Source organism: Gallinula chloropus (genome assembly GCF_964237585.1).
Source record: "Gallinula chloropus genome assembly, chromosome: 20".
NCBI classification, from domain to species: domain Eukaryota; kingdom Metazoa; phylum Chordata; class Aves; order Gruiformes; family Rallidae; genus Gallinula; species Gallinula chloropus.
In genome coordinates this window covers 3,137,273-3,158,816 of record NC_140105.1, presented here as the reverse complement: position 1 = coordinate 3,158,816, position 21,544 = coordinate 3,137,273, and the positions used below count along the sequence as shown (strand labels likewise).

General features: G+C 43.9%; 1 protein-coding gene across 2 annotated transcripts; it reads right to left on the bottom strand.

Annotated features, from left to right (window-relative positions):
• Positions 1-857: 857 nt before the first annotated feature.
• Positions 858-20,564, bottom strand: NARF (nuclear prelamin A recognition factor). 2 transcript variants are annotated; one of them, XM_084273679.1, is made up of 12 exons: positions 20,484-20,564; positions 19,787-19,876; positions 19,176-19,256; positions 18,108-18,251; positions 16,315-16,447; positions 14,937-15,071; positions 9,972-10,090; positions 8,985-9,114; positions 8,221-8,293; positions 5,522-5,659; positions 4,980-5,137; positions 858-4,412 (listed from the first exon to the last, which is right to left on the bottom strand). In XM_084273679.1, exons 2-12 carry the CDS (start codon positions 19,811-19,813, stop codon positions 4,171-4,173), a joined length of 1,380 nt encoding a protein of 459 aa, XP_084129805.1. In that variant the 5' UTR covers positions 19,814-19,876; positions 20,484-20,564; the 3' UTR covers positions 858-4,170. The 2 variants fall into 2 exon arrangements, with proteins under 2 accessions (XP_084129805.1, XP_084129806.1); XM_084273680.1 differs by lacking the exons at positions 19,787-19,876; positions 20,484-20,564 and adding an exon at positions 19,403-19,474.
• Between the last annotated feature and the right edge of the window lie 980 nt (positions 20,565-21,544).

The window sequence follows — 21,544 nt, the reverse complement described above, 5'->3', positions numbered from 1 at the left end:
GTCCTTTGTGTACACAGCAGCAGGAGCATCTCTGGGCTGGGCCAAAGCGAAGAACTTGTACCCAGTGAGGGAGCCCTGGGACAGGCTGCCCATGGGGTGTGGAGTCTCCTTCTCTGGAGAGATTCCAGCCCTCTCTGGACAGTGACCTGTGTGACCTGTCCCTGCTTGGGCAGGGGATTGGACCCAATGAGCTCTGGGGGTCCCTTCCAACCCCTGTGATTCTGTGATCAGTGTCTCCTGCTTCATCTCTGGCCACCTCGTTCCCCCGTAGGGAACATGGGGAAATACACAGGTCCCCTTCAGTCCCAGTTGTTATTTGATGAAGTTTGGGCCCTCCCTCTTCAAGTGACTTTATAAAATCTGCCAAAACCCTTGTAGGGATTTGCACAACCTGCTTATGAACAATAGGTCTCCCAGATCAGGATAAGTTTTATCCTCTCTCCAACCGTGCTTGTAACTGACTACTTATCATTTCCTTTACCAGTCCTTGTGTATTTTAATTAACTGTAGACAGTAAATGTCAGTGTAACTAGCTGGCCACAACAGGTTCCCTTCATCCAGCAACATCACTCTGGCCAGATAAGAGAGATTTAAAACCAGTAGATGCTGGTCTCCCTTGCAAGGATTCAGTATATCCTCTTACAATTCTAGAGAGCAAACTACCACTTCCTGCTGCTCTCCAGGAACTTCCTCCTTGAGCACAAATTGAAGTGTAGCTGTGATGCAGAACACCGATTTATAGCTGATACAACGTGGCTGTTCCATCCTGAAGTACTCCTCAGACCAGCCCCTGGGCTAGAACACAGTGTACTTCAGAGTTAGGCTTTTCCATGGAAAGAGACAGAACCAGTACATGATTCAGTATCAAGATTTATTGAGAACAATTCATGGTCATGCTCCATTTGAATACAAAGCACCAAAGTTTGGGTAACTGAAAATAAAATCCCATTGAGACTGCTGCAGACAGATACATCCACTGCTCCAGCTCAAAGCACAGCCTGCATCTGCCCCTGTTCAGGAACTACAGGGGGTGAACACAAGGTGCTTTGGCTGAGGCAAACTTCATGGAGAAGGCAGAGCAAGAAGTCCTTCACAAAGCAGATCCCTTGTTGTAGCAGTCTCAGAACGAAGTACCAAGGTACCTAGCACTTGATATGCTCAAGTCAGTAACTCCACTTCCAGATTCAGTTAACACTTCCAGTTGCTCTCCCACAATCCCTCCAATTTACTATTTTCTAAAAATCATCTAGAGACAAGATTGTCTCAGCACAACATTCAGCTGAGAAGCAAAGCACTACGGCTGTGGCCACACTAGAACTTTTCCCATTGCTGAAGAGGCAGTAGCAATGAATAGTGATTAGTAGCCAAAATTTTATCAGGGAACTAAGCAGTGCTGTAGCTCCAGAAACACGTACTGTCACCAATAACAGACTTCCCCCACTGTAGATTTAAAAGCCAGAATCAAGTCTTAGGCAGGTATTTCACTGTACATGAAGTTGCAACAAGGTTTTCCACTATATGTTAAAATTCCATGGGAAGAAGGTAAGAGGGGGAAAGACTTACTACAGTTAAAGGGGAAAAAAAAAACCCACCCCTCTTTTTCTTTTAAACTGGCACTTTAAAGGGCTTTAAAAGCTTAAAATCAGTTTTACTCCAAAAAGTCTTATAAAAACAACAGCTGACAAAGACCAGTCACTGTAAGCCACTAGTTATAATACATACATTCCACCCAGCCACGAAGAGCTGCCCCCTCTGATGCCTTCCTCACCCTGGCAGGCAAATCAGCTACTAGATAGTCACACTGCTACTATCTCAATAGGTTAAAACACTTGAGTAGATGGAAGAAACGGTGGATTCAACTGAAAATGCTTTATGCACTGAGCCACCAGTTTCCCTTGCAGTGGGAACCACACAGGGGGTATCACAGACAGGTTTGTTTCACCTCCTGCCCACTCACAGGCTATCCCACCAGTGAGGCTCCTCAGTGCAAGACAGAACACACACAGCAGTTCCACCTATGCAGGACTGAGCTGTACCAACAGTTCAGGGTCTCCTTTCAGCACAGCAAGGCAGCTCTTGTGTTCAGTGAAGATTTTATCAGAAAAACAGAAGTTTTTCATACATTTTGTCTGGTATATGCACATAAAAAAATAAGCATACTATACAAAGAACTGAAGCAGTATAATTTAAACATGCCATCGAGCTATAAACCATATATACAGAGAAATGCAGGTCTGTACAAACAGAACAAGACCACTTTATTACAAGAGAATTCTGTTGAAGTTTTTGGAAGAAGTAATGAGAGAGAAAGAGAATCAGACCAGAGGGGTTGGACGTTGCTTCTGAAAGTGATCTGTTCAGAAGGGCCATGCAACACCCCTGTCTTGAGCAGACATTTATTAAAGGTTCAGCTATACATAGGTCTTCCCACCATTCCTGGACTCCCTTCCTGTACAGAGGTAGATTTCTGTAGATGTTCTGATATTGCACCACGTAAGTATCATGATTTTATTACAAGGAACAACCTACAAAGGCTAAGTTCTGGGCATAACCTCACCGTGTGCATTCGGGTACCACAGTCATCAAATTCGTTTGCACTTGAAAAACAGCCCTCAGTAAAATGTGTTGCTGTTTGGGTGGAGGTTCAACTGAGAGCTGCAGGTAGAGCTTCACATGAGAACCCTCTCCTGTCACCAGGGTAACATACCTCAGCCTGTCCCTCTCCTCCTGAGCCTCCATTATTTAGCAAATGCTGGAACTTGCACTGACTCCACTGATGCCTTTATCCCACCCACTGTGTTCAAGTTGAATACAGATTCCAAATGTACACAGGTTTTTGGAGTATTAGATCTCATACAAGCAGTTTTAATATTAAACAATTTACCAGAAGATTCATTCAAACACTTCCTGAAATGACTTCAAAAGCCCATCCACACTTTCAGGCTGGAAAAGGAAAGCTGACACTTCACTGGCTTCAAACAGCCATTAATCAAATTTGATGCTATGAGGAAAATGTAAAGAAGTTTGGCGGTAGTTTTGGGTTTTTTTTGTCTATCCCACTCTTGAGTAACTAACCCTCTGACAACTCCTGAAGCAGCAGAAAAGTCTGCATGCAAACCCCACTGAGATGGCTGTAAGTGAAACCTCTACAGCACCACATTTCCTGATGCCAGTGTATAGCCACTTTGATGAACTCACAAGCATTGCTGAGTATTTTTTCAGAGGCACTCCATGAAGTTACTTCTACAGAAGTTGGTCAACATGGAGGTAAATGAAAAATCAGTCTGATATTGTGTACACATGACAGAGTCAGAGTGCTCTCAGTCTGGCTCAGCACGCCTAGCGAGTTGTAGCGGGCATGTGCTTATGTGACAATGCACACAGGTTTCACTCCCAAAGAAGCCAGGTGAAGGAAGCAGCACCACTCTCCTAGCTGCAAACTTCTATGAGAACTTGAAAGGAAAGAAGAGTTCTCTTCTTTTTGTACCAGCCAATCTATTTGGATCTGTTTTTAATGAAGCATTGCATAATAACCATTGAGCATTAGTTTCCCAAGTTCAGTTTACATGAAGCATCCTGTTCTATACAAAATACTCTCAGGAAGAAGGGTGACTAGTGTGGAGCTGAGTAATTTCTGTTAAACCATGGACAGAAGGCATACATAAACTCCTTACAGCTCTCTAGCTACACATTTGTCCCTATAAAGGTTTTTTTTTTTTGTTAGCAAGGCAAATAACTCCCAAGTTACTTCACAACAAATTCATGATGACTGATTTCCCATGATGAAAGGGACTGGGTAGTAGTAAAATAATCTCACCTTTTTGGGGAGCCCATTTTGCAAAGGGAAGCCTTCCCTCCAGGGAGTAGCTTCAGGAGGAACTGCACCCCCTGCACCTGGCAGAAAGTGCTCACGTACCTTACAAGATCAAGTTTCTGAATAAAGGAATCCATTATATGCACACACAGTCAAGAGTTAAGTGACAGTGGCAGGAACCAGGGCTTTTGGAGACTTGTTTTTAAAAAGCAATGGTTCTTCACAAAGAATAATCCACAATTAGGAAGTGTCTCACTCATACACTCAGCTAGTGCATAGCGTCTGCGATTGCATAGAATGTTTCCAGTGCTCAATCTGTAACTAACCTAAGAAAAATCTTTTGCAAGTGGAATTTATTACCATTTGATATCCAGATTGCTTGCTGTTTGATTTACTGCACTGTATGTGGTGTGCAAAGTTTCCTGGGCCTTCTTGGAGTCCATGCCTTCCAGCCAGTCCTGGTACATCTTTTGGACGTGCGTGTTGGTTTCTGGAAGCCTGACAGGTATTGCAGCATACACTTCTTCCATCTGGTTCAGCAGTGCTTTATCTGGTTTGCCATCTTCAGTTTGGGCCTGACCTTTTCCATTTAGGCACCCTGGGGGGAGAGTAAAAAGGGAAAAGCCACAGGGTGAAAAGATTATGATGTGAAGAGGAAGGTCACATTAACTTAGGTTGGTTTTATTCTCTCCAAACTCCTCTGAAGAAATAAGTTGTGTTTACATAAACTATACCCCTTATATTTATTTAAAGTGACTCCAATATCAACATCTTAATGTAAATGAGGTTTCCCTATCAACAATCTTTCCCCAACTTCCTCCTCCATGGTTTTATGATCTTAATTATGTTCCTTGTCTTTTCTTGCCCTTGACAACCACCATTTCAGAGTATTTCTTCAGAGGTTTGAAATAATCCTAAGAACCACACTGTCTCCTATTTATAGGTCAGAGCAAATAACACTGTGGTTAATTTTAGAAAAGCCAATCAATTTCTGAGCCAGTGTTGCACATGTAATTGGTGTTCTGGACCATCCACTAAATATTAAGCAGTTCAGATTATTAAGAGGAGAAGTAAGAGGGAATGAAATCAAGCACCTGTAGCACAACCTTCCTTTGAGACTCAAGATGCGTGTGCAGAATGACTGTGGATCCACAATTACTCTTACCTCCTGGGCAGGCAAGGACTTCTACAAAATGGTATAAAAACTTTCCTTTTTTCAACTTCAGAACCAAGTTCTGGATATTTCTGAAGCCATAGGCTGCTGCGAAACGCAGCACTGTCTCTCCATCCTTTTCAAGGGTGACCTCTTGAAAGTCCTTGTTCCTATGAAGATACACAGAGAACATTTTAAATCCCTGCTTTGCCCAAGGGATGACCCAACTGTGGCAGTTTTTACAGTCAGATGACTTAGAGAGGAGAACAAGGGTAACAGTGAGATTAAGGTGAACTCCTCCCGTTTCTAAACAGAGTTAAGCAGAAGTTAGGTGGAATTTTCAGAATAGTATTATACTTAATTTTTAAAAGTAGGTCAAGTTATCAATAAAACTGCAGGTATTGGGAGCTGCTTTACAGCAGCCAAGTGTACAGGTTTATAATATCTACCTGCTTATCAGCCAATGAGCCAGGTTAGAACCCTAACTGCAGCAGGGTTCACTGCAGCACCAACTAGCCCACCCGATGTAACAAGGATACAAAACCCCAGCTTACTTTAATGCTTTGTAGGTGATTTCTTTGACATCCATGCCAAACAGTTCCTTGGCAGCGTGTTTAAAGATGTGCTCCAGGTACCCATCAGATCTCTTCCCATCGTGCCTCACTACATCCCCCTCCTTTATTTCAGCAAATCTGAAGAAAACAACAGAAAGAAAGATGAATTCCAGTATTTCCTTCCTTTGCTTCAGTAAAACCGTCTGGTTTCCCCTTTCTCTGTCACAAAAACAAAAAGAGGGTTTATAGTAGTGAAATGAAAAAACATGAACATTTTTATTACAACTTAAAAATCAAACTGTTTAGGACAGCAGCAATAAAAAAGACAAATAAATGGTAAAAGACAGATAAAATCAAAGAAGTATAAAAGAAAGCAACACTTTGCATGTTCAGAAACCTTAAGCAGTAGCAATTTATAATAATGCACATTCAGCATGGCCTAAAGACTTGGTTAACAGCCATTCAGTGCTCAGGAAACATTTTTTGGAAAAAAAATTAAAAATCAATCATTTTTAGCTGTGAGAATGTACAAGTACTTCTCAAGTGACACGTTCTTGCTCCCAAAAAAATTCTCCTGCTCTAGGAACTGTCTGTTGCTGTCTGTAACATGGCACCACTAAAGTAACTCCAAATCAGTAGTTATAACCAGGCTAGAACAGCCCCTTGAGATGGAAGGAGAGTTATGGAGACTGTATCCAGCAGGCACAGCTTTCACCTGGAATTTCACCTCTCCCTCCATTAGGAACAGCACTGATGAGCACAAGTGGCTGCCAGATCAGTTGCACTGGGGTGCAGGCTGGTGTCACCAGACCACAGCTCTACAGGCTCACCTTCCTTTCTGGCAAAGGCTGATAAAGGTGAGTGGTGATGCTAGTGTCAGGAGGAGAGGTTAGTCTTCAGATTAGCAAATGGACATACAACATCCTTTGCTTTTACATGTAAAAACCTGTTTATATGGAGTCTAATTACTTTCTTCCCAGAACTTTCCTGGCCCACCCCAGAGCACCACATTCAACCACAAAACAGGGAAAAACTACCACAGCAAACACCCACTGAAGTTGTAATAATGGCACAGGAATATTTCACTCAGACAAGAGCTGAAGTTTACCAGTTCAGAAGATTTGTCCCCTCCATGCCATGCCATTCACTTAATAACCACAACTTAGTTATTTTTTAAACTAAGCTGAGCTGTTTTTGTTTCCTGATGTCTCCTCATTTAACCACCATCTCTTTGTTAGTGTTCTGTGTTCTCCAGCTACAGAACTGAACTCAAACATGAGCTACTTAGTTCACATGACCTGTTTTAATACCAAGCACTTTACCACAAATTGCTGCTGTGCTGGGACTTGTTTTAATAGGATGAGTTCACATTACATAAGTTTCTCTGCAAGACCTACTTTTAAAACCCCAGAACAAGAAAAATTTCTATCATCAGGTCTCACAGCTTCAGCCAGTGTTGTCAGATTAGTCCTTTTAAAAATTCATATTATTTTCCAAGGTAAATTGAGCCAATAGAACAGATACATTCTGAGTCAGAGCTTGTTCTTTCATTGAACAGGCTGATTAAGGAATAAATGACCAGCTCTATGTGATTGTGGCTGTAAGAACTTCATTTATATAATTCTCTGTGTAGCAATCTCTGGTGGAAGTAATCACAGCAACTGCACTACAGACACAGCTCTGAAACTGTGGCCACTGTACCACTTAAATTTCCCCAGCCTAGTCAAGGTCCAGCAGAATACCAACTGGAAGCGAAAAGGATGTTTAGAAGTCTCCAAAGCTTTCTATCTTGTGCAAGAAAGCATGTTTATTAGTCCACTAGCACCACTTTGGAAAGGTACCAAGTAACATCTGTCACACTTGAACAAAGATCAGTAAGCAGCCAGACCAGCCTTTGTAACTAAGGCTGGGAATGAAAACAACACACATGCTGCTGTTTGAGCCAGTCACACAGTAAACAAACACAATCTCCTCAATACTCTGTGTGGTTTTCTTCTAAATCATGTTTCAGTTTTATCAAAGCTTGGAAAAACACTCTGAATAGGATAAAAAAAAAAAAAATCACCACATTGTGGAAGAGTGCTGCTTCTACCAATTCTACATGCACATAGATGGGAAGTGGAAATTTACTGTCAAGATGCTGCTCTGAGAGAGAAGGAAGCACAGAACAGATGGTCAACCCCATGACTGCATCCCAGCATCCTTGTGTGAGGCCAGGCAGTTGGAGGGGGGCAGATAGACTGTTCAGCTTTATACAGGCTCAAGCACAGGAAAGCTCTGAATGGGGTCACCACCCTGGGACAGTCACACTTAGTAGCAAGTCATGAACCCAATATAGACCAATCTAAAAGCTACAGAAATCTTCAAAAATTAGAAGTTTTAAATGAGTCACTAGATAGGCATCATTACCTCAAACTTTCTGCTTTGTATTTAGACAGCACATACAGTTTTGTTTCATCTGTTTCACATTACTTTTATATACAGATCAATGAACATCTGAGAGAATCCTGGGGGGGGGGGGTGGTGTTGGCCACTATATAAAGGATGAGGTTTTAGTATGTTCAAACTCTGATACAAGCCTTTTTCTTTTTAAAGAAAAAAAAATACTCTTTTGAGAAGTTTTATGCTTATGTTGAGTATAAGGTGTTGTCATTTGTCATCAAAATATGGAAGCAATCCAGAAAACAAGAACTACTTACAAACTATCTACAGCTACTTCAGTCACATCTTTCATAGACACATTTCTCTGTTCCATTATTTGGACAATTTCACCTGTAGGAAAACATATGACATTTTACTTCCAACACAAAGCAAAATGCACATGCTGCACCTGTTTGAGAGATCAAGATCCCAACCCCTCTATGGGCTTATAGTCACATCCTGCAATTCTCACTACAGTCAGTTCCCTCCTGAGCAGCCTGACACCTCCAGCCCTGAAAAGAGCCTTCAGCTTTGTATAAAGCTCTCCCAAGCCTTTCTGTTTGGTGAAGGTTCACAAACACTTCTATACAGCAGGAGAAAGAGGTGGATATGTAGTTTGGACATTAAACCTAAAGACAAGTGCCACACCAAAAAGCCACTGGTGCCATGCATTCAGGATGTCATGAATAATCCCAGTGGAGATTAATTAATGACCACAGACAAGCAAGATGATGATTTTTTTTTTTTTAATATGGATTTGCCTAACTCCTACCTTTCTCAGGAGGCTGAGAAAAACAAACACCTGAATCTTGTTTTCACATGAATAGCACCTTATAAGGCAGGTGGTTTTTCTTTGCCTCCCCTACACAACATCTATACTACCAGTAGCACAAAATTCTGTACTTATTTTAGAGCAGAAAAAAAAACTAACCTTACAACTAAAGCAGACTTCAAAATCACAAATTTATGGGACAAAAAGGTTATTCTAGCAACGGTGATTCACTCATATCTTTTTAACTATTAAGTTTAAATAAGATTTCACCTGATGTCAGAACACAATCAACTTCTTGGGAGTTATACAAGGCAGTGTAGAAATCCTCCCTCAAGGCTTCCAGCTTTTTGTCGTAACAAGGCGCCACAATTATGTGGAAAATTTTATCAGGAGACAAGTTCTGTGGAACACAGGAGAGAACATGTGAGCTCCATCGAGGGCAAGAGACAGCTTGAAGGATGACAAGGCTGAAAATGGCATCACAAACTCTATGCAGGTAGTATTAGTAATCAATCCCCAGCAATTGAATTTAAACACTGATGCACACAGATCAAGTGGTTTGCTAGATGTCACAGAGCTTCAGCAACATCCATAGCCCAGTGTTCTGGTTGAAACTGTTACTGATTCCTTCAGTTTTTGATTGCCTTAGAAAGCAAATCCAAGTCAAGACTTCAGAATTCTGTTTTCTAGCTGGCACACAGTCCCTTTCACCCACATGAAGCCCATCGATATCTCTGCACCTTGATGGAGATTGCAATGCTTCCCTACGTAGTGTGGATGCAGTTAAAGTTAGGCATGGTATGTGACAAGAACAGCAATTTTTTCAACATACAAAGTGGAGATAACAAGGTCAGTTTCCAGGATACAATTCTTTTATTGATCATTGATAAGAGGGCAGCTTCTACATTGCTCTCCTCTGCTCATGTTTTGGTTGTGCTACAGAACTCCACAGGCAGCATTTACCAAGAATCTCTTTAGCTACCCTGGATTTAATTTTATCCATTAATATCTAAATCCATGTGATACTTGGCAATGCAAGGATTGCTGCCAGCTCACCCTGCACTGTGTGAAGTTCTTTGTACACTTTTCTACCCTGGGGACTTGTATAGCATCAGAGCATCATTTACTCTTCAGGGAAAGGACAAGCAATTAATGAAGACGCTTCATTATTTTATAATAGACTAAGATCTATATTTCAGCATTAAAATCTACTACCCCATCTTTCTAGTAGGGTAAAAATAAATCCCAATTACTTACCTGCTGCCTGGCAAAGTAACCCTTCACCAGGGAGCCCATGATCTGCTGTGGAGACTTTGCAGTGCAAATGTGAGAGGTCACAAGATTGGTGAGTACCCTTTCAGCGTACCGGATCCAACCTGGAGTGACAGAAAAACCAGTTAAGACAGAGAAGCAGCACACAGGCATGGAGAAATGACAGCAGTTATAAAACAGCTCTTAAAAATGAAGACACCTTCACAGTAGATAGGACACCGCTCTGTAGGCTGGAAGCTCTGGTAATACTCAGTTGGCTATCAATAATTTACTGTGCCATTAATTCCAGAACTAGAAGCCACTGTGAACTTCAGGACCTGTTACAGCCTTTCTAATGCACAGATTAACACAGCAGAAAGAACAGGACCCCAGATTGCAAGGAGTAAGCTGACTGTCTAGACCTCAGCCCTCAGGTCACCAAACAGCACAACAAATGTGCTCTGTTCAGCCACTTAACTGTACCCTTCTGTTTCCTGAGACTTAATATCCAGGCACCCAGCTTGCTGCCTCTAGAACATGAGAGTCACATGAGGTATTATCACAAGATGCACAGGGATTAAAGCCTGGAAAGAGTGCCTTCTTTTACTGTTGTTAGCGTAGCCACACCTTCTCTAGAAACACCCACACACAGACTAATCAACTGCATCTCTCTGTATTCACCATTCTGTCTTGGTTAGCCAAGAGTCTCCCTCCCTCCCACCAGGCTCCTTCAGCTGTGACAGGCTATGTGTTCTCACACCACCCCCGGTACCCACAGCAGTTCTGTTACTGCCCATCTTCCAGAACAGGAACTGTCAAATGAGCAGATCAACATATTTAGGGTGCACAGTTCTTTCTCAAGCACTGTAACTCTTCCTGAAAACAACAGCCCAGACCCTTTCACAGCAAGGATTCAGAACTTCTTCCCTCACCCACACCCACTGAGAACCAGATCCCTACATCACGCAGCAGTGTTAGACCCAGCCTTCTGGGGAAGCACATACCCTTTCAGTGCATGCTAAGCAATACTGAAAAATATCCCACTTAAGTCTTTCATCTTCAAACATGTTAGTGTTTACATGAAAGAGAAAAATTGTTTAGTACACGCTGCCTGGGAAGGGTAAAACCTGTAGGTTGATTCTTAAGTTTGAAATTAAAACACTACCAGGTGTTTATATGTATGTGCAAGTCAGAACACTGCCACAAAGACCAACAAGACTGGAATTCAGTGGTACTCAGATGGTTTGACTCTATGGCAGAGAAGCAGTTTTCCCAGTGTAATAAGATTTTACTGATGAAAATGAGAACATGTAATATTAGGGAAATAGGACACTCCAGCTGTTCCAATATTCCCAATTCTTGCTTCAGTGGAGTCTTTCAACATTAATAGATACTGGTCTCCATGGAAAATCTCTGAGACAGACATCACCATCAACAAGCATTCCTTTCAGTTGGAGAAAAGCCTACAGACTATAGCTTTACCTGTCAAAAACTCTGCTGAACCGCTAGATTTTGAATAGAAAGTTTGCTTAATGTCCCACTTCACCCAAGACTTCAAAACATTACCTGCAGCAAAGGACTTGGTTTATTGGTGCTTGATATAAAGGCCATGCTAGCATATTCTGCCTGATACATACAGTATATCCTATTTCTTACAGGGCTTTAGACTCAAGTGCTGTCAAAACAGAACAAAGACTGCTTGAAATAAAATAAGGACAGTTTTAAAAACGATTCTGCCTTGTGTTTTTGCAGTGTTTCTCAAAGTTATTTCCCTTTTACTGCAATTATGACTACCATTAATCACCAGAGCACTCCTGCTATGAGGCTAGTGTTCAGAATTTTGATGTTTTAGATATCCTAGTCACAAACTGTAAGAAAACGTTACTAAATCCCAACAGACTTCTGGCAGGTATCACCCAAAGTGATTTCTTAAATAGTTTCTTTCCTCAGAGTAGGAGGAACAAGTGTCTAGTAGCTCTAGCTCCATAGTGACCATTAGTCACTGGTAAATTATACAAACAGCCTTGGTGAACAAGCAACACGAGGTATTTATCTGCACTTCACACATGCACTGGCTGTTTCTGCCTGCTCATCAACAGGGCTGAATTCCAGAACCACGGTTACAGGATGGTGAAGACACACAGCTCTTCTATCAATGCACATCTGAACCTGTACAGACCCAAACCCTTCATAAATTCATTCATATTCTTGGCCAGTTGTTGGCTTGCATCAGCATCAATGAACAGCAAGAAACCACTACAAATCACTGTATCAATTCTTACAGATCTACTTCAGAACACGTTACTTTTAGTGGTTTATTGTGAGTAGATCAAAGATCCATGCTGTAAATATCTATACATCAAGTGCAGAAAAACTAAGACAACTTTTGCTACAGTAAATCCCACTCCTGGAGAAGGGAATTAGTCCAGTTGACTGGGACAAAAGCATTTGAATTCTCAAGTTCAGCTGTAAGCCTGCCCCCTTGGCCTGTTCTGGGACTTCAGAGAGGTTGGCAAGGCATTAAGAAGGCTGACTGGTTCCCAGAACAAGTGCTTACCAGTTTGGTAAATGAAGGAAGAGCACTGACTACTTGTACCATACTACATACACACTCAGCAGTTACACTGTTTTACTTTCAACAGGAAACAAAACCTCCAAAAATTATCTTTCTTTAAAAGGAGAGCAGTAGGAGGTCAGAACAACTAAGATAGCAACACTCAAATGCCCTTTTGTCAGCTTCTGTGACTCTAAGGGCTGCTACAGCCCATTCCTGCAGAGGGTGATACTTCTGTAGAAAGTTACACCCGAAGGTTAAGTGAGAGTAAAGCTGTTCTACTGGAGTTCACATTGACCTACAGAGTTACAGAAAAACCTCTGTGATAAACACAGCCAGAGACCTACATATGTAATGCAGGGGTAGGGAAGGAAGGAGAATGAGGAACAGAAAACATGCTCAAAGTCAGGAAACAGTGAACAACCTTAAAGCATGACCAGTCATGATTTATTCCCCCCCACCCTGTAACTGCTGTTGATGGGAATGAAACACCATGTGATTTCAGAATGGGTCTGCAGTGATACTTTAATTCAGTTTTCCACAAATGGAAAGCACCCATGCTTCTGCTACCATCTACACCACAGCAGACAGCCAGCACCACAGCTAGTGCTGAGAACAGCAACAGCCTTCTGAAGAACAGACAGGAACAAGAGAAGTGCTCCATTAACTAATTAAAAGTATTTCCTATGAGAGCATCAGATAATCTGAGCTCTGTTTCCAGATTAAGAGAACTAAAATTACATCAGAAGTAGTTTAAAAACAAATTATCAGGCTTTAAATTTTAACTAAGCCACCCAGAAGACAGAGGGGGTTGGTTCAGTTTCACAGGTTTTAAATGGGGGTGGGGAAAGAGAGGGATGTGCAGCATGTCTGCTCCTGAAGATAGGAGGTAGCATTAAGATAGCAGCAACAGGACGGGGGTGGGTACAGGGAGGGAAATCTTTCCTCTTAATACATGTATGTTATTCCTGAAGTGTAACCCAGGCAGCTCCACTACAGAATACACACAGCAAGCAAAAGTACAAGCAGAATTCAAACAGCAGGATTTAAATTTTACATCAATAACAGCAGCAGATACTGGAGATCACTGAACACAACCCTCATCCACTCTCCTGTCACTGCAACATTTCTTTCAGGAATGCAATCCCCAAGTTATTTCAAAGCCAGAATGAGTTAGGTTTGAGTATTTATTAGCCTTTGAAAAGCAGCACCACAAACATTGTGGTGAAGTTGACAGAGGACTTAGGCAACAGAGTTACTTTTACCTCCTTTTTGAGACTTCTTTTTTAGGAATGTGACTTATCATGCTTAAATTGATGATGGGGTGCTAACTCATGCAAAAACTAAACAGTGACTGTATGTTCCATATCTTTTCAGCTGTGTTAAGTGCAGGTTCTTTTCATAAGAGAACAAGTTCTCAGGTGCAGAATTCTCAGAAGTGAGACACTGAGTGAATCATGTCTGTGACATTTCAAGTGGGAATTATTTGGAAAGTGTTAGACATAACCACCTCACACTCATTACGACTAATGGCACTTGCTACTTCCCCCTAGGCTCCAGTGGCCAGTTCAAAACTTTGCTTAAGATAACAGAGGTTGTGGTTTAATGATATCAGTTATCAAAGTTCCTTCAAGATTTTTTTTCAGAAAGGAAAGATGTTAAACTTTGTGGTCTGGACATGCAAGCAGCAGCCACTAACTCCTCAATTCCAGACCTGATTAATTTCTCCTAAGGTCTGACACAAAGCACTAAAATCCTCAGTGCTCCCTGCCTCAGCTTCATTATCCAGAGAGGCACATCACACATGATGCTTCTACAGAAGTGATGGGAAATACAACTGCTTCATAAATACCACATAGACACTGGTACAGGAAATCAGGAGCTCAGGTTCTTTGTATAATCAGAGGCTGTGGACTACAACAGCAAGGGGTGGTGCTGGTGTTTGTATTTTTTTTTAAGAGCAAGAGTTGAGCTTACACTCCTCTCCTTTTACAGGCCTCCAACAGAAGAGAACTGTAAGATGCAGATAAGAAATCCATTGCAACCTTTGTATCTGAGGGTGGAAGGCCCTACACTGGATTAGCACATGCCCTATCCAACACAATCACACCCATTCTTTGTCTGCACAGTTCACATTTATGGCTGTGGCACCTCACTCCCAGGTGAGAAAGCTGATGATGCTGCTTGGAAACAAATTCTGCTGTCCCAGCAGCCCATGAAGAACAGGCCCATGCAGCAGTGCACTGAAACACACTGTTAGCACTACTATCAACTGGTATTTTCCATCACTCAAAATCAAAGCCAAAATGCTGTAAGTCATGCAAGGCTCCCAAATGAAACCACCCTTTCCATAGTTCCTTGGTAGTTCCAACAAAACTAGGCTGAAGCACAGGAAGGTGGGAGAAATCAGTTCTCACCAGGGCAGGCAGAGGCAAACATTGGTAAGGCATGCTCCTCCTGGTTCCTCCGCTGGTACCGCTGCACAAACTCCCTCTGGCTCTCCAGGATACTGAAGTCAGCAGCTATAGTGGTGTCAAATACATAATGCACCCCTGTGAAAGGAAGTGGTAAGAGAAGTGAATTACTAGGACATTTTCCACCTCACATGCTTCTTTCTAAGCTCCAAGTCTACAGAAAATGTTGAAGGATCAAGTATATTCTTTCTCATCCCCAAACTTTCACACACAGCAGTCAAAAATAAAATCCATACATTTAAAATCTATCTTCTATGTGACAAATTTAAGAGGACCACCAACTTGATAATGCTGACTAGCTACATGAAGTAGTTGCCTGGTTCCTCAGGAGAAGTTTGCCATTCAGCATATATTTGTTTTTTGGTTAATTGAAGGGGATTTTGTGATTCCTGGGCTTCCAGTGACTTTTGAGAAGCAGCACTCTTTTCAAGACACATGGAAGTCCACCAAAAAAAAAAAATCCAGCTAAGAGGTCTGTCTTCTATTGCTGTACAAAAGCATTCTCACCAACACAGCAGAGACTTTCTGTCTGCTTATTTTGCAACACACTCCCTACATGCACACGTAACATGGAGCGTGTCACCACCACCAGTGAGGTGCAGATAATTAATGCCTTCTAAGAAAACTGGGGCCCACCAGAACTCAGCAATCATTTTAGATTGAGAAAATATGCTGGGTACAGAGATGCATAAAAAGTATGAAATGTGAAAAAAATACCAGAGAAAAACAGTTTACAGGTTTGTTAATGTCCTTTTCATTCCTCAAGTATGTAAAAAATATCCCAAGACTATAGGCAAAGTTAGGGCTTTTTTTCTTTAATGAAGCTCTGTATCTCTAGTACAAAGGGCAAAGGAAATACAGCTTTAACACAAAATCGACAGACACAGCAGTTTCTGTGTGTAAATTCAAGTTACAGAAAAAACAGAACTGGGAATCTTCTGGAGATAAAAATGTTTCAAAAGGACTGGAAGGCATTCAGGATCAGAACTCCCTCCTCCCTCAAGTTCAGAGGAAAAGGTAATCTTATCCAAGCTCATGACCTAATCCTCCCTGATTTCTTGGTAGTGAAGGTTCTGAAGACAGCTCTGCAATGTCCTATTCTGTGGCCTCTACAATCCACATGGTAGCACCTTCACCAATCCATGTGATACTGGTCTGTCATACTGGGCACTGCCATTAATATCACAGAATGCATATTTCACTCTACACTGCATTGTGCAATGGCACTTTATGACTGCATAACAAATAAACCTGCTGAGGAAGTGAAAAGCTAAAATAATCTCCTCTTTGTGCTCCACCATCACAACAAACCCAAACTTACCGAGACTTTTGAGGAAACCACAGAGTCTCTTGGCTGCATCATTCACAGAGAGGTTGAATTTAGCAGCAAAATAAGGCAATGACTGAGGGCATATAGACACTGCCAACACTTTGTGTTTTGAGGTATCACATTTCTGGTAAACAAACAAAAACAAGGAAAACAAGGTATGTAATTACAACAGGGTAAGGCTCCCTCCTTTCCCTCCCTTTTCCACTCCTGGAGTTATTCCCATGCTTCAGTGGGGCATAGCATTAAAACTCCTATGAAACAACTATCAGGTTTCCTGAGGACAGGATAGGATGTCCTGTCAGTGTGCATCTCTAATCACCTGTAGATATTACATATATATACACACACATCATTATATATAATTTAAGTTAGGAAAATCCATCCCTCTTAGGCCAATTCAGTGGTTGATCTCCTAAAGAAGAGAAGTTGACACTCAACACCTATGTCAATCCAGCTATATGAAACATTCTAGGAAACAGAAAAATAGTTACTTATGTTTAAACATAAGGCAACAAACTAATGTTTCCTGGATCGTGGACATTTTAGGTTACAAATCCAACCAAGCAAACTTCAGAGACATAAGAGCTTGAATAAGGGGTCGGATGCAAAGTTGCTGAGGGAAATTTGCAGGTAGGACCCTCAACAAATCAGTGTTTATAGGCACTGAAGAACCCTTTGAAAATACCCAAGATGGTGTAAAGCAACTGTAAAGCTCTGATGACCAGGACATTTATTTGAAGATGAATCTCATGTTTCAGTTGGGATGTTTTCCATGCCCTTGGAAAACAAACCAGGACTATGCCACAGACAAATCTCCCCCTAATACAGGTTAGAGAGCGTAGTTTGTACCCTAAACAACGTAAAATGACCCTTCAAATACAGCTTGTGAATGCTTGGAAAACACCTCTCTTGCCCACTGTCCTCTTTTGGAACCCTAAAGTTCTGAGCAAAATACCTCAAGTCCATTGTGGGCTTCAAACTGTCTTCATAGGTGCCATATGACCCAACAGATTTTACCCCCCCTTCTCCTCCTCTTCTCATGTACAACAGCACATTGTATGGAGAGTTAAACTAGTTGTAAGAAAATCTTATCACTGTGTAAGGAAGCCTCTTATTGTTGACATGTACAGGTTAAGAAAAAGCATCGATTCTGGTGGCTGTCACACACCAACTAAGGACACAGAAGTCTGGAGCAGAACTACATTAGTTCAGTTTCAGGTCCTCAAGATCTGAGCGCCACACGCAGCATCAGCTTCCAGGAAATCCACATATCAGCAGAAAATATGAACAACAAGCAGCAGAACAAGCTTATAAGTCTCTCTGAGAATCTGGACTAAAACTCAGTTCCACATCAAGTCATCTCCAGTATGTATTAAAATCAATTCTACTTCAAAATCACGCCTTGATCATTTTCTATTATGTGGCTACAATGGCACCAAAAGCATCCAGAACAGTCCTAGTAACAAAGGTATGAGTATTTATAAATGCTGAACCACAGAGTAATTTGTTAGTAACAGGAATGAGTTAGTTAGTTTTTCCAAGGATTTAACTTCTGCAGGTGCAGTAACTTTTCTCTCCTATTGAAGTGCCATGATCTTGCACCTCTAGTGCAAAATTACTTCTAATACTTTAATGTTTATCTTGTCACAAGTTTTCACTTCCTCTCTGAACAAAGTATATCCTGACAAATCTTCACATAATTTATCTTAGGAAACCAAGCTGCTTAGTCATTCTATCATTTCCTCCTCTCAGAACACAGAAGGTTATTGTTTGTGTTGCTTTACCTTATTAAGGGTGAGAATACGAAAGAGCTCCTTCTGATTCTGTTGGAAAACTCTGGCGCCTTCTTCCGATGTCATGCAATTGTCACAAGCTAGGCAGTCACTAAGGAGTATTTTAGCATTAGCCAACGTAGGAAACTCATTTTTCTAGGGAAAAAAAGAGAGTAAACAAGTATTTAATAATGGTTGACCCAACTGGAGAACAAACATGCTCTCACTGTTTCATTTCAAACAAGACAATCCATCACACTTGCGTAACTTCCAACATTATTTAGACTAAATCAAAATAACTTGTTCCCTCCTCCTTGTGGCTCTGCTCCTATTATTACTGTGAAACTGCAAAATGTTTAAATGTAAACACAGACCTAAATTTAGCCCTCTAGTCCACAACTTGATTTGCACTGCATTTCAGAGCAATGATCCCCATCAACTTCCCAACAAACCAAGAAAACTTTCACTTGAACTACTAACCCTCTTGAACAGCCAGGTGCCTCTCTAACAGCAAGATGGCTTTGGCTTTTTACTGCCAGGTAAACCAAACAGAATGCAGTCCTACAATTACACTGACCACATACCATAAGGTCAAGAGTTTCATGCTGCTGGCTACAAGGCCATTGTAGGAGGAAAGAATACTTGGACAGAAATGGAACATAACCAGTCTACTTACAAAAACCTTAAATAAACAAATCCACATCCCCAAGGTAATCTGCACATTATATATATATACATACATAAAAAGACAGCCTTTTGTGCACTTGTACTGTCAAACCCCCTCTTTTCTGCTTACAAGCTCTGTCTTTGAGTTTTGAAGACCCAATGTAAGATAATTTTTTAGAACTTCAGGTTTGTGTTTGCATAGTAAGGGTTTTTTTTTTCATTTCATCTTCTTAAAAGACTCTCAATTCTCATCTTATGAGATGTCTAGAAGTGCTCCTAATTGCTTAGAGCTGCTTGTTGATTAGTGGTATATTTAGTAACTGAAAGTTCTCTCCTTGGAGCCCCCCTTGGAGCAGGCAACAAAAAGGAAGGGTACGAATAAAGAGCACATGACATTTTGGGAAGGAACATTACCTCTTCAAAACCATCACTTGAACTCAACGCATCGACAGACGTACTCTGTGTGTCATCGTTTTTCTGCTTTTTACTGCATTCCTGAAACAACAGACACGTTCACTGTTCAGTCGGTATCATTAAAGCCTCATCCTGTCATTTCACAGGCTTTTGGCAGCGTTTGACACCCGATGCTTCGTTCTCCCAAGTGCTTTTGCTACGATGAAAACAATCCCTCAGAAACGCACCTCGGTGTGACGGTTCTGGGCGGTTTTCTTTACACTCGACAGGGAAAAAGCCAGCCCCGCTGGGGAGAAGTCGTGTGTTCCGACGATAAGGCTGCTCGGTACCGCCCCGGGCGCTCCCGCCCGCCCTCCGGGCGCTATCACCGCCGGACGCGGGGTTGCTGTCCAGGTGCCGGCGAGGCCGGTGACCTTGGAGACAGCAGCCAGCCGCCGCTCCGCCTCAGGGGGCGAACCGGGCCAACGCCGCCTCGCCGCCGGGGGACAGGCAGGCGGTTAGACAGACAGACAGACAAACAGACAGACAAACGACCTCCACCGCCCTGCCCGCCCCCTGAGGCCGCGTCCCCCCCGGGCGGGCCCAGCCGACCCTTTCACCGCCGCACTCACCTTCTTGGTGCAGTTCTCGCACTTCATTTGCGGTCCCGCCGGCGCAGCCCGGGCCTGACGCGGCCAGCCGAGCACTCCTCACCGCCGGGGCTGCAGGACAGGGGCAGAGCGGGACAGGCCGGTGAGCCGCCTCCCCGCCGCGGACGACCAGCGGCAGCTGCCAACCCTCTCGCCCTCCCGTCGCCCTTTGTTGCCGTGCCCGCCTCCTGCCCCTCTTATCGCCCCCGCAGCCATGCCGCCCCGCCGCCGAGGCGGGACGCCCGCCCGCAGCCAATACGGCCCCCGGGGCGGGGGCGGCCCCGCCGCGCCCCTCACGTGCTCCGCAATTTCCCAGGCTGTAATTACCCGACTAAAGGCGCCCAGCCTCGCTGGCCCCTACCGTCCCAGCCCGGTACGCGGAGCGAAGGGGGCAGCGAGCGCTGCTCGCAGCGGTCTCGGGTAGAAGCCGCCCGGCGCCAGAAACAGGCCCCCGCGGGGCAAAGCTCGCCTGGAAAGCCCGGAGGCTGCTCCGCTGCGCGGCCCCGTTTCCGCGGGGGGGCTCCCCCTCCCACCGCCCGGGCCGCCCCGCCGCCGAGACAGAGCGGGCGGGCGCGAGCGACAGCCCGTCAGCGCCACGGGGGAGACAAACCTAAAAAAAACCCCCCCAAACCACCCCACAAAGGGGGTGGGGGGAAGGACGAGGCACCGGGCGCCGTACCTCGCCGCCGCGGTGAGCTGCGTCCCCGGCAGGAGGAGACGGAGGCGGGCGGCGCCTCACCCACCGCCTTGTCGCCGGCAGGTTCCCGGCTGGGCCCGCCGCCTCCCCTCCCCGCCTTCCCCCCCCGCGCGGCGGGGCTCATTGTGGACCTGAGCGTTGTCACGTAGCCGCTGCCGCCGGCAGCGCGCCGCCGCCGCGCGTTCCCGCCGCGGGGCGGGCACGGAGGGAGCTCGCTGTGCGCGCCACAGCCCTCGCTGCGCGTCCGCGTCCGCCGCTCCCTCCCCGCGCACCGGGATACACCCGGCCCGTTAAACCCGCGGAGGAAAGCGGCGGGCGTGTGGGACTCGCCCGGCACCTGCCCCCCGAGCCAGGCGCTGCCGACCACCCCCCCCGGCCTCTCCTGCCAGGCGGCGGCGGGCCCCGCGCTTTGCCCCTCGGAGGGTGCGGGGCGCAGCTGTTCCGCCAGGTTTTCCTGCTTCTCTTCAGCTTATTTGCTTATTTTTAACGCCTGCTTCGCAGCCAAATCCAGCAAAAATCTTTCATTCCCTTTTTTTTTTTGTTTCAGTCCATCTTAAATGAAAAAAAAAACCCTACGGAAGATCCTAAAACCATCATCAGTCCCGTTGAATCTCCCGGATCCCCCATTTCTCTCACAAAATAGCGGTATTAGTGCGCCTGTTGCCAGGCAGGCATCACAGGTCCTGAGGTACAGCATTGCTAGACATAGATGCCAGCCTTCCACAACCTCCCAGGCCCCAAAGTATCAATTAAGATGCTAATGATTCATGTCGGTGGTTGTCTTTCTAAACCTCAGGTTGTAACATCAGACTCACACGCATTTTGCTCCTCATTTACCCCCCACCCCGCACGGGCAGAGAAACCCTTCAAGAATAAAAGGGCATTTCAGAAATTCCACCACAGAACTTCCAACCAAGACAGAATCCCTTGTCTGAACTGCAGCTCTACTTGGTCGAGTGCTCCAGGTGAGCCCCCTCCTGCTACAAGAGAGGCCGAATGCTTTAACCCACACACAGTGAGTCTGTTCAGCACAAACACTGTAC